General features: G+C 43.0%; 1 protein-coding gene across 2 annotated transcripts in view; it reads right to left on the reverse strand.

Moving 5' to 3' along the window:
• Positions 1-918, reverse strand: part of NPSR1 (neuropeptide S receptor 1) — a 147,447-nt gene extending 146,529 nt beyond the window's left edge. For both annotated transcript variants that reach the window (XM_077775393.1, XM_077775392.1), the window contains exon 1: positions 763-918. In XM_077775393.1, coding sequence (XP_077631519.1) covers positions 763-918 — 156 coding nt within the window. The remainder of the gene's footprint in view (positions 1-762) is intronic.
• Positions 919-12,968: the final 12,050 nt, after the last annotated feature.

The following is a 12,968-nucleotide window of genomic DNA, read 5'->3' on the forward strand; positions in this document are numbered from 1 at the left end:
TATTCTGATGCAGGAAGCAGAGAGCTGTCGTTTTCCAGATGCTGTCTCTGCCCGCAATCTTGTTGCAAAAGAGGAAGCAGGATTATTTTAAGGAGGGTCATTCCCTCAATATAACCCTTGGATGCTTTGAAGGTGATATTCACCAAAGTCTGATTCCGCTTTTGTTCTGGGAGGCAACTTGTTGCAAACTATGGCACCACAAACTACAGTCAAAGAATCTATTTCTCACTGATTTCAAAGCATAGGATCAAAAAGCGAGTGTGGTCCACTCCTTACCAATAAAGTCCCTGGTTACATCAGGCACTGTCCTGGGGGATGTGGGCTTTCTACACCTCTGATGTTCCTAGCAGAGAACTCACAGCAGTGACCCCTACAAGAAACAGGCAACATTTCAAGCCCTACTATAGAATTAATTAAAAGTGCTTTTATCTAAGGAAAGGGGGGGTGGAGATCATCCACTCTGCAGACTCTTAGGCATGAAGTTAACATAAACGCTACTCAAGATTCACATGTTTTCAGCAGCAGCAGCAGCAGCAGAAGAAGAACAAAAGACCAGTATTCAGAATAAACTACACTATAGGTCTCTGGACAATATGAAAAACTTGCTTTGGCTCATTGAGTTTTTTTTCTTTTCTTTTTTCTTTTCCGTGGGGAAAACAAACTCTACCCATTCACGGTATTGGCAATGATAGTTTAACTGTGTCTCTTAAATTCCACTTGTCTCATTTAAAATCCGTTCAGATTGCAGAGCAGGAAACTTACCTTAAAGGAGTAGTAGAAGGAGCCCCACTCCTCCCCTTCAACCACTTCAGTGAAAGTCACCGTTGCGGTGCAGAGGGCTGGGGAAGTGTCCGGGGCATGCGTGGTGCCGCTGGAGCCGCTGGCGTCGGGGCTGCCCTCCGTGAGGTTGGCGGGCATGGCTCGGGTTGAGTTGAGCCTGGCTGTCCCCGCGCCTGCAGCCCAGGAAGAGTCCAGCCCCCTCTGAGAGCTGGCCAGTAGCTGCAGTTCTGCACCGGCTCTGCCTCCTGAGGCTTCTGGCTGGAGCTCGGCTGAGCAGAGGCATGGAGCCCTCCCGGAGCCCACCTCCCTGAAGAGCTCTGCCTGACGGCAGGGAGGATCCTCCTGCTGCTTTCTCCTCAGCAGTTATGATTCAGTAGCCCGCACAGCCTCTTCACCCCCAAGTCCCGCCCGCCCATGGCCGGGCCTCGACCCAGGGCAGGTCGGAGATCCCGCCAACAGCGATTCACTTGGCTCTCGAGACAGGCCTCCCTGCCTGGCTATGCTTTCCTTAACTTCCAGGATGGACCCCCCACTTCTGCTCCAGCTTCAACACTACAGGAACTTGGACTCAACAGCAGACTGATTAATTCAGGTCTTGTACGTTCTGATACGAAATCATAATTATGCATTTGCTTCAGCTGTGCTTCCTTCTGACTTGCAATACTCCCCTAACCATTTACTTAGTAGCCTGCACATTATTACAATAAACATGGGGAAATAGTATATTTGCATTTATTCTAGATTTTTCACAGGGCACTTCTCAGAAAGGCCTGGGGTCTATGTTTGTCAATAAGCTGTGACTCTCGGTGATGTGCCTGGAAATGGTGCCTGATAGATATTCTGATCACCTCGTTCTTTCATTGGATATCCCAGCAACTCTGTGAGGTGGGCAGGGGATGCTTCTGTATGTTCTCATTTGATCCTAGAGGAGACTGGCTCTCAGGGGGGAAATGACTTGCCCAAGATCCCACAGCTGGTGATGGAAATGAGATAACTCATCTGTTCAGAAATTCCTAGACATTTGGCTGGAATGTACACTGATTTCCATCACATCTCAAATGCCTATGGAGGCATGAAGTTAACATAAGCCAGGGTAACAGGCTCCGTGTAAAACAACAGAAGCTGCTCGTATTGAAAGCAAGCATAACTGCCTGACACTTACGTGGAAAATGCTCCAAATATGGGTAGCCATTGGTTATGGACACCTAGTATAAGAAGAAGTGGGTTTAGTGATGATCATAAAAAGCTGTAACCCCCATGAAATTGGGAAACTTTAGCATAATCTGTCCAGGCCAGGAAGAACACAGAGAGCTATAGATGAGAAGATACTTAAGTCTATACTGAAGGGACAGCAAATCTCACCACCCTGATCCCCTGAACTCACGACTGACCTTCTGAACTCAGAACTGACCTCCTGAATTTAGGACTGACCTCCTGAACTCAGAACTAAACTCCTGAACTCAGGACTGACCTGAACTGAGGAAGATCCTAAAAAGCTTCTGCCTAACTGTCCACCTTACCTTTTAGAAACTAACTAGTGAGCTGGTAGAACAGAAAAAGAAACATTTGAGGAAGATGTCTGCACAGAAGACTCAAAAAGTGCCAGAGAGTGCCTGTGCCTCATTACAATCTTAAAATCCCCCTTGGGATATTTATTGTAGACCCTAATAAAAGGAGCCAGCTTTCCCTTGCTCAGAGAGACCCGACTTTGGAAATCATTCTCTGTGATCCATTGTCCACCCACTTTGGTTCGGAAACAAGGGACAGCAAATAGGAGGGAGCCTTCCAGAAAAGTGGGCAGGCCACGGGTTCCAAGGGGAAAGAGCAAAAACAGAACTGGGGGCCCTGGGTGGCTCGGTAGATTGGGCATCCGACTTCAGCTCGGGTTATGACCTTACGGCTTGTGGGTTGGAGCCCCACATCGGGATCTCTGCTGAGCCCACTTCAGATCCTCTGTCTATCTCTCTCTCTCTGCCCCTTCCTGCTCATTCTCTCTAAATAAATAAATAAGTAAACTTGAGAAAAATGTGTTAAAAACAAAAACACAGGACAACAACCAACAGCAAAATGAGCAAAGAAAATTCTGACTGGCAAAAAAACATGAAAAGAAAAGAAGTGGCATCCATAGTGTTGTGAGACACAGAGAGGCTGTGAGTGCAGACACTAAGGTTGCTGAGGCGTTTGCTGCTGAGTTCCAGAAGCTCATGGTTCCTGAGTGTTACCTGCTGGAGCAAGTTGTTAACTGCAGTGAGATAGGGCTTTTTTGGAAAGAGATGCCAAAGAGAACCTACATTACAGAAGAGAATTAAATGCCCGGTTACAAGCCCATGAAAGACCATCTCATCATCTTGTTTTGTGCTAATGCAAGAGGGGATTTCAAAGTCAAGCCCCTGCTTCTGTATCATTCCTAGAGTCCACAACCCTTCAAGAAATGCAAGGTGCAGAACAGCCAGTTAAACATTATGTGGAGGTTCAACAGCAAGGCTTGGGTCATTTGCATCTTGTTAATTGAGTGGATCATGAGGTCTTTGGTCTTGCAGTGAAGAAATGCCTTCTAAGAAAGATCTGCCACTCAGAGATTTGCTGGTTATGGATAATGCTCCTGCTCATCCTCCAGGCTTTAAGGATGACTTACTGGAGGAAATCAAGTTCATTAAGGTCAAGTTCCTTCCTCCCAGCATTACTCCAATCCTTCAGCCCATGGATTAGCAGGTCATTTTGAACTTTAAAAATATTTAGACCAAAGCACTATTTCAGCAATGCTTTGAGGTGACCAAAGGAATACACCTTACCCTCTGAAAGTTTTAGAAAAATAATTTCCACATCATGAACTGCCTCAAGCTCATCAATAAAGCCTGGGATGGGGTCAGCAAGAGAACCCTCAATTCTGCTGGGAGAAAGCTGTGGCCTGATTGCGTTTTTGGACATGACATAGAGGGGCTTGCTCATGAACAGAAGCAGCCACTTGTTGAAGAAATTGTGTTCTTGGGGAAGGACCATGGGATTGGAGGTGAATGAGGACAACATTCAAGAGCTGGTGGGGGAACATGGCCAGGAGCTGACCACCAACGAACTGATGGTTCTGCATCATGAGCAACAGCAAGAGGTTATGGAGGACATCTCATCTGCAGAGGAGAAGAAGGCAGAGAAATCATCACTTCAAATGAGATTAGGGAGATGTGTAAAATGTGGGAAACAGTGCAAAATTTTGTAGAAAAGCACCACCCGAATAAGGCTGTAACAGTGCAAGTGATGAATCTGTTTAACGACAATGCAATGTCACATTTTATGAAATCCTGAAAAAGAGGCAAAAGCAAGTGTCATTGGATAGGGTCCTTGCTAAAGTCACATGAAAAGAAAAAGATTCCATTGAGCTAATAGATAGCAGTGATTCCGTTAGTGATAGTGAATGTCATCCTACACAATAACCCTCCTCTCTCTTGTCTCTTTCATACCAGCCATGAAGGTTTTCAAATGTAAGGGCAGGTTGTTTATTTTTCTTTATATTTTCTTTATTATTGTGTATTGTATTACAGTACTGTAATCATTTTAAATGAATATTTTTGGTTGTAGAATGAATCAGCTGAATTTCCATTATTTCTTGGGGGGGGGTGGAACTCACTTTGACATACAAGTGCTTTGGATTACAGGTAAGTTTCCAGAAAGAATTATGCAAGCAAGATTTTACAGTATTTGTCTTACTCTGACTGACTTATTTTGCTTAGCTCCATCCACATTATTGCAAATGACAAGATTTCATTCTTTATGTGATGTGTATATATATATATATATATATATATATATACACATATATATATATGTACATCTACTTTATCCATTCATCAGTTGATAGATACTTGGGTTCTTTGCATAGTTTGGCTATTGTTGATAATGCTGCTATAAATATTGGGGTACACGTACCCCTTTGAATCTGCATTTTTGTATCCTTTGGGTGAATACCTAGTAGAGCAATTGCTGAATGGCAGAGTAGTTCTATTTTTAACTTTTTGAGGAAACTCCATACTGTTTTTCAGAGTGGCTGCACCAGTTTGCATTCCCACCAACAGTGTAAGAGGGTTCCCCTTTCTCCACATCCTCACCAGTATCTGTTATTTCCTGTGCTATTAATTTTACTCATTCTGATCTGTGTGAGGTGATATCTCATCATGGTTTTGATTTGTATTTCCCTGCTGATGAATGATGTTGAGCATCATTTTATGCGTCTGTTAGCCATCTGGATGTCTTCTTTGAAAAAGTGTCTATTCATGTTCTCTGCCCATTTCTTCACTGCATTATTTGTGTTTTGGGTACTGAGGTTGATAAGTCATTTATAGAGTTTGGATACTAACCTTTTATTAGATACGTCATTTGTAAATATCTTCTCCCATTCTGTAGGCTGCCTTTTGTTGATTTAGTTTTGTTGTTTCTTTTGCTGAGCAGAAGCTTTTTTCTTGATAAAGACCCAATAATTCATTTTTGCTTTTATTTCCTTTACTCCCAGAGACATGTTTAGTAAGAAATTGCTATGGCTGATGTCAAAGAAGTTGTTGCCTGTGTTCTTTAGGATTTTGATGGTTTCCTGTCTCACATTTAGGTCTTTGGATGAGATTAACTTTTGAATCTGTAGGCTTAGTAAAGCTGATTGCCCTCCCTAATGGGTGTGGTCTTCATCCAATCTGATTGAATAGAACAAAAAGGCTAATTCTCCCATATATAAAAGGTAAAAGGGAACTACTGTCTGACTGTTTGGAGCTGGAACATTGGTCTTTAAAAGCCTTTGGACTTGAACTAAAGCATCAACTGTTGTTGGGCCTCAAGCCTGCTGGCTTTTAGACTGAAACTACACGTCAGCTTCCTGGTTCTCTAGCCTAGACTTCTCATATGGCTTCTACCTCCTCACCTGAACTTAGCCCTAGAGATTCACAAAAATGTGAGAGGCATTGATGGATCTCAGGACTTGGAGTGAAACCACATGACACCTGCTAGAAAGACTTAAATGGTAAAGAGGGAAAATGCATTGTGATGGTAAAGATGTATAGGATGAGGAACTATTGTACACTCCTGTAGCAATGTAAATTGGTACAAGCACTTTGGAAAACTGCCAGGAGCCGCACCAGGCTCTGTTCTGACAGCTCAGAGCCTGGAGCCTGCTTTGGATTCTGTGTCTCTCTCTCTTCCACTCCCCTGCTTGCATTCTGTCTGTCTGTCTCTCTCAAAATAAATAAATATTGAAAGAAAATGAAGTATAAAGCTGATCATATGCATATTCTATGACCTAGCAGTTTTTCTGCTAAGAAAATACCAGACACAAATGAACATTTATGTTAATCAAAAAGTGTAAAGATGAATGTACCATCTCTGTTTGTAATTGCCCTTAACTGGGAAGTCCTTAAGTGCTCATCAACAGAAAAGTGGCCAAATAGATTGTGGTGTATTCATACCATGGAAGACATATACCAATGAGAATGAGTGATCTGACACTATAGGTGACAAAATGCACAAATCTCATAGTTGTTATTTTGAGTTAGGGAAGTTAGACACAAATGGATACATACTGTTTGATTGCATTTACATAAATTAAAAGCTAAGAAACCTTTGGTGGGTAGTGACTGGAGCGGGCCAGGAGGGGAGCCCTTGGGATGCTGGTCATATCCTGTTTCTTAGTCAGGATGATAGTTACATGAGGGTATGCCACTTGTGAAAATACTTTGAGCTATATACACTTACAATCTTCGCACTTCTCTGTGACAACTTTGACACAGCTCTGTGACAGCTGTGGGTCAAAGACTGGTTGGGTCACAATGTGATGAAGGCCGAAAGTGGGAGGGAAAATCTAGAACAGGCAAGGGCTAGGTGCCATGGACAGGGATATGCTGAAAGGAAACTTCCTTAGTTGTGCCTTTTTTTCCACAAATTGCCCAAGCGGATTATTGTTTGGCCTGTGGCTACAGCAGAGCAGAAAAATGGCAGCAGCAATTCCAGAGTCTGATCTTGGGTGAAGGGAGTAGGTCACAATTCATGAAGATGGGCAATCTAGCCTCTGAGTCTTTTTCCTTCTCCATTTGTATTAGGCTGAGATCAAGGTGCTGGTCAGGATTTGGGTTTCACCAGAAGCCCAACTGGGCCGGATCCACTTCTAGGCTCTTTCATGCTGTTGGCAAAATCCATGTTTTGTAACTGTAGAACTCATGGCACCTTTTTCCCTCAAAGCTAGTAAAGGGAGGAGAGATTATAGCAAGATGGGTTCAACACTCTTATGTAATCACATACATGTAATTGCATACATCCCACTACCTTTGCCTCATTCCACTCAAGATGAGGAGATTATGCAAAGGCATAAATTCTAGGAGTCATGTATCATGGTGGCCAATTTAAATCTATCCTTCATACCACCCATGGGTTAAATGTTTAGAAGTGAGGAAGGTAGTTTTTGAGAAAGAGGAAGGTAGAGGAGAGCTCAAAGTCTAAGGTGTACCAATTAGAAAGATGGAGAACAAACTGAGGGTTGATGGGGGTGGTGGAGAAGAGGGGAAAATGGGTGATGGGCATTGAGGAGGGCACTTGTGATGAACACTGGGTGTTGTATGTGAGCGATGAATCATGGGAATCTACTGCTGAAGCCAAGAGCACACTGTATACACTGTATGTTAGCCGACATACACTGTAAGTTATATTTAAAAAAAAAAAGAAAAGAAAAATGGATATAAAAACAAATAGCTAGAAAAAAGCATAAAATGTTTTGAATTGCAAAAAAAAACAAAAAACAAAACAAAAAACCCAAAGAATTGGTGAGATACAAGGTAGGCCAGAAACTGAAGGCATTAAAAGGAAAGAATGAGAGAAAAATAGTTAAGGAATATAAGCCAAAGAAGTACATATGTGCGCATCTATATAATGAGCCCTAGAGGGAAGTTAAAAATAAATGGAAGGGGTTGAACCAAAAAACCTTACAAAACATTTTCATTTACAATTTTTTTGGAATTCTTTAAATTTAGGAATTTAATATTCTTAGGAATATATGTAACGAAATACGTGAAATACTTTTTATAAAATATCGCTGAGAGAAATTAGTGGAGACACTGAAAAATACAGAGCCATCCCAATTCAGGGATTGGAAGACGCAGTGTGGTTAGGGTGTCAGTTTTCCCCAAACTGATCTATAGATTCATTGAAGTTCCAGTCACAATCAAATCGAGTTATTTGGGTAGAAGTGGACAAACTGATACAAATATGTGGAAATGCAATGATTCTAGACTATCCAGAGTACTCTTAAAACTGAGGAATGTTGGAGGTCAAGAATTTACATAAAGCTACAGAAATCAAGACTATGTGGCAAGGAAACAAAGGTTGATGAGTAGATCAACAAAACATAGCATATTATATGGGCAGAAATAGACTCCCATTTATATGGGTATCTGATTTTTGACAAAGGCACCAAAATAATCCAATGAGTGAAAAGTCTGTTCAATAAATGGTGTCAAAAAACTGGATATCCACGTGGAAAAGAAAATGAGCCTTGGCCTTTATCTCACACCATGCCCCACATTAATTTGGGATGGATCAAGTCTTCTTATAAGCTCTAAGAAGAAAACCTAGAAAAATATTTTCACAGCTGAAAATGTCAGTACTTTAGCTTTATTAATGGGCTGTTAGCCTGTAACAATGACAATTGCTGTGGCGGTGCAGTAGAGAAACTTTGCCTTGACTTATCCCGTAGTGCTGGGGGCTGACTCAAGGCGGGGCCAGCCAGTAACCCCTACAGCAACTCTATCCTGTTTTGAGAGTTCTAGTCTGCGGCGAGGTATCAATAGATGCAGCCTAAGCGTTCCCCACCTTGCCACCTCCCTAACACAAACCTTAGTAAATGGTTTACTAACAGACTGCAATAAAGTGAGCCTCAAATGTCTGTCCCCTGTAGAAACTGGGAGTCCTCTCCAAGAAAGCCCTGGAATTTACATGTTCACTGCTCACATTCACTGTCCTAGTGAGCCCTGTGCAGCCCCAGCTGCACATTGGGATAACGTAGGGTGCTATCTAAAGCACTAATGCTCTCATGCCAAGGTTCTGATGAGATTGTTCTAGGGTGCAGTCTGGGGATTGGGATTGTTAACATCTCCCCAGGTGATTCGAATGTGCCTCCAGGGAAGAGAAAGCTCGTTTTAGGAGGACAGCAGTCTCTAGCATCAGACTCCCAGTAGGTGGTTTTTGCTGCCTGCCGGTGGCATTCATTCCCAGGCTGCTGCTATCTTAATTATCTGGTTCTGCCCGGTCTTTGACCCTGAGGGCTGCTTCTAGCCCTCCTGGCATCCACTGTGAGCTCGACCTCCTTTCTGGGCTTTACTTTCTCACTACCAAGTTTGAGCCTCCGGGCACCCGTAGCTCTAGAGAGGGAAGGAAGTTGCCCCTATCTTTATCTCTGGGCCTCCAGAGAGTTTTGTTCTCTCCGCACCAGCAAGTCATTTTGGAAACACCCAGATAGCAGTTTGGATCACATTTCTAAGACTTGTCTTCCTCAAAAAACATGCAACTAGAGTCTGAACGAAGACTTTCCAGGTAAGGAAATGGGTTATAGAACTCCAATTCCATCCCTTCGACTTTCTCTGCCGTGGGTGGTAAAGTAATTCATTCTGCCTTCCTGACTTTAGGGAAGTGGGTCTCAGGTTAGTTCCTCTGCCTGAGAATGCAACACATGCTGGGGCGGGGCATCTCAATAAAATATGACCAAGGCTTGGACACATTATTATTATTATTATTATTATTTTAATTTGAGAGAGTGCACGTGAGCTGGAGAGGAGGAGAGAGGAGAGAGGAGAGAGAGAGAATCTTGAGTGTGCTCCACACCCAGCACAGAGCTCAAAGTGAGCTCAATCTCAAGATGGTGATATGATAAACCCGAGCCAAAGTCAAGAGTCAGATGCTTAAACGAATGAACCACCCGGGCACCTTAAAGGCTTGGAGATTTTTAAGAGAAAAGTTTGTACAGACTGCTATGAAACTATATTACAAAGTATCATTTACTCATCATGCTCCTGGGGCACATTCAGGCAATAGGCCTTTGGGAAAGAAGTGGTGTCTGGGAGAGTTTCTGGTCCCCCTGTGTCCCTGGAACATGCCCAGTTCTCCTCTCCAGACTCCCCTTACCCGTCCTGATATATCTGTCAAACATTCTGTTTGGAGTGCGGCACCTCACTCAGCCTCTTCCCTTTCTAGATGAAGGTCACCTTTTCCGGCTTACTGGTCCCCTTCTTCATCTCTACTGTGAAAACCTCTGCTCAGAATCAGTCTCGTATCAGGTACGTACTCCTTGGAGTTATCTAGTAGGGGTGTTTATTTTTTTTAATCTTAATCTTCCTAAGCTGATAAGTGTTGCCCCTGGGACAGGGATTTCACCTCCGGCAAACAGAATGATGGAGAAGCTTGGAAGGGAGATGCTCGCATTCCATGAATTTCCACCAGCTTCATGAATTTCTCACGGGAACCCTGGCCACGGTGTTGTTACAGGCAGGAGGGAGAGACACTGTTTGTCTCAGGGAGTTGAGGGATGAGTCTTGAGGACAGCAGAGCATGAGCAAAATGAAAGAATTTATTAAGCAAATCTACAAAGCTCTCAAGACTGAGAGGGGTCCCGACCGGATAGCCGCCAAGGACTTTTGTCTCTGATTTTTTATTGGGACCTTATCAGAAAGTTGGTGAGACTCCACTCTTGGCTTCTAGCGCAGGCAGGTCTGGAATGCATTCATTCTTTTTATCCCCCGCCCAAACCCGCTGCTGCTTCAGCCCCCACCCCTGCAGCTGCAGCCTGCCTCCCCTATCTCTCTCCCTGCCTACTGTTAACACTTTCCCGACTCAATATTTATGTCCTTGAGCAAATTGATTATTTTTTTCTATAATAATGAAAGGGGAGAGTTCATAAACTTTGGAATAAAAATTATAGGCAAAAAATTTAAACTTGTAGACATAATTTTGATGGTCATTGGGGTCCTTTTCAATAGGGATTGCCATTCTATCTCATTGCAATCTGCAAGTCTGATGATTTCCCTTTAGTCTGAGGTAGGTGAGACAGAGTTCTGAGCTCCCAGGTATTTTCTGACCTTCCCAGAACTCATTCATTATTTGAAACTTACACGTATGAACTGTAACCTCAGCAGTCAGTGATCTGAATCCAAAATTGTCTCGGCTGCCTCCTTTCTATGAGTATGTGGACACCCTGAGGCTTCTCTTTTGTTCTCTGTTAACAGGGATGACAGTAGTGCCTGCGCATCAGAGAACTAAAGGAGATAATGCTGATCCATTAATGCTAATTGTCTTCGTTCTTTCCTTCTTAATTATGACTCTTTCTTTTATGTGTGTAAATTTTCCTGGGCTCTTTGTTTAGTCTCCAAGTTCCTAAAGGGCTGAAGCTGCCCCTTTTCTTCTTGTACCCTGTGACAACATTGAAGCTTGCCTGAGCCCTGTGGGAAAACAGGGAAATTAATCATGGCTTTGTGTTCCAGAAACAGATTACTGCAAGTAACGATGGTTTCCCATGTGGCTCAGATCAGACTCCTGGATGCCTCCTTGTGGGTCCTGGACACCTGTAACAAGGCCAGACAGAGATAGACCCTCCAATTCTCTTTCTTTGCCTCATAAATGGTTAGCGAAACTAGTGTGTCCCTACTGATCAACTGGGAATAAAATGCTGGTTAAGAAACCTTTAGTTAAGACTCTGTTTTTTTCCCCAGGCTGAACTTCAGTGCCCCTCAGCCTAGGTCAGCTTACCAACCCCTCCTTAACAGCCCTTCGCTAGGATGGGCCAGCTCCTCAGGAAAACATTTTCCCCTTTGGTATCCGACCAAAGCGCTCCATTCAGCCCTCTTCTCCACACTGCTTCTGTCCAGCCTCTGTCCAGTCTCGTACACTTCTTTGTGTCCTAACAAAGATGTTTGCACATCGACTGGTGGGAACATTCTCCCCGTTATAATGGACAATTTTCCCTATTGCAGTGAAACCTTCCCCTCTTGTAACAAACCTTTCAAATTAAGTCTTTCCTTACCCAAGTCCAAACTGTTAAAAAATTCATGCTGTATTGAATGGAAATGTTGTTGGTTAGAAAAACAATTTTTTGAGCTCTTGCTAAACGAGGACTGCATTTTGTCAGGTCCTGCGGGGAAGTCCATGGTTTGGTCGGAAAGAACAGACAATAAAACGTTCCAGGTTAAATCACAGAGGGCGTAAAATAGTGCAGAAGCAGGAGGTGACACAGACAGAGTGTGGTTAATCTCCCAAGTGAGGAGTAAAGAGAATTAATATTCCAAGTTCAGAGGAAGATCATAGTTATGAGGGTTAAATTTGGGCTTTGGTGTTTTTAACTACCTTGAATGAAGCACGCAACATTTCTTTTTCCACCAGTGTGGAAAATGATGACTAAGAGTAGGTTAAGGACAAAGGAAATTAACTTCCTTCAGTGGGATTTTGATTCTCTGCTACCAGAATGTGTCACTGCCTGCAGGGACTAAATTTCTTGGGGTTGAGGTGATAATAGACAAGCCACCTCCCATGCCCCATGACTCCTCTCTCAAAGGAATGAGCTGACAGTGAAAGCTTGCAGTTGACACAGCGTCACATACCGCATCTAAGTAAAATATATCACTGCCAAACTCGGACATTTATTCTCTAAGTGCCTCTTTTCGCGTCTGTGTAAATGTGGATTGGTTAAAGGAGTTTTAATCCTAGAGGTAGGAGGTAGGATAGGATGCGGGGGGAGGGAAAAGGGAAAGTTCCACCTAATCGTTATTCTGGGAGCTTGACATATGTCACAACATTTAACTCCCAGAATATTACTTTCAAGTGGGTGCAAGTTTCCCCATTTTAAAGTTGCAGAGAACTCTTCGTAAAGGAGAGCTCTTCAGGTAGAAACACAGAATTGGAAACAATCATTGACTCTCTACACTGATTAATTTTCCATAGTCCCTTTATTTTTGCCATGCATTCTGAGGAGGTGGTGAGGGCTCTGAATCATTAGTATGGAATAATAGTATCCTCTGAGAGGAAATTGCTTTGAAAACAGAGAGAAATCTTGGGTTCCTAGAGAAAAGATAAATGCAGTATTACATCTGGTAATTGCTTGCTCTAATAGGTGCAAGAGGTTACACATGTTATAATGACTAAGAGATATTATCCCTAAAGAAATGGAATGCAATGTTCTACTT

This window comes from Crocuta crocuta, unplaced genomic scaffold (assembly GCF_008692635.1).
Source record: "Crocuta crocuta isolate KB4526 unplaced genomic scaffold, BGI_CrCroc_1.0 scaffold197, whole genome shotgun sequence".
Lineage (NCBI taxonomy): Eukaryota > Metazoa > Chordata > Mammalia > Carnivora > Hyaenidae > Crocuta > Crocuta crocuta.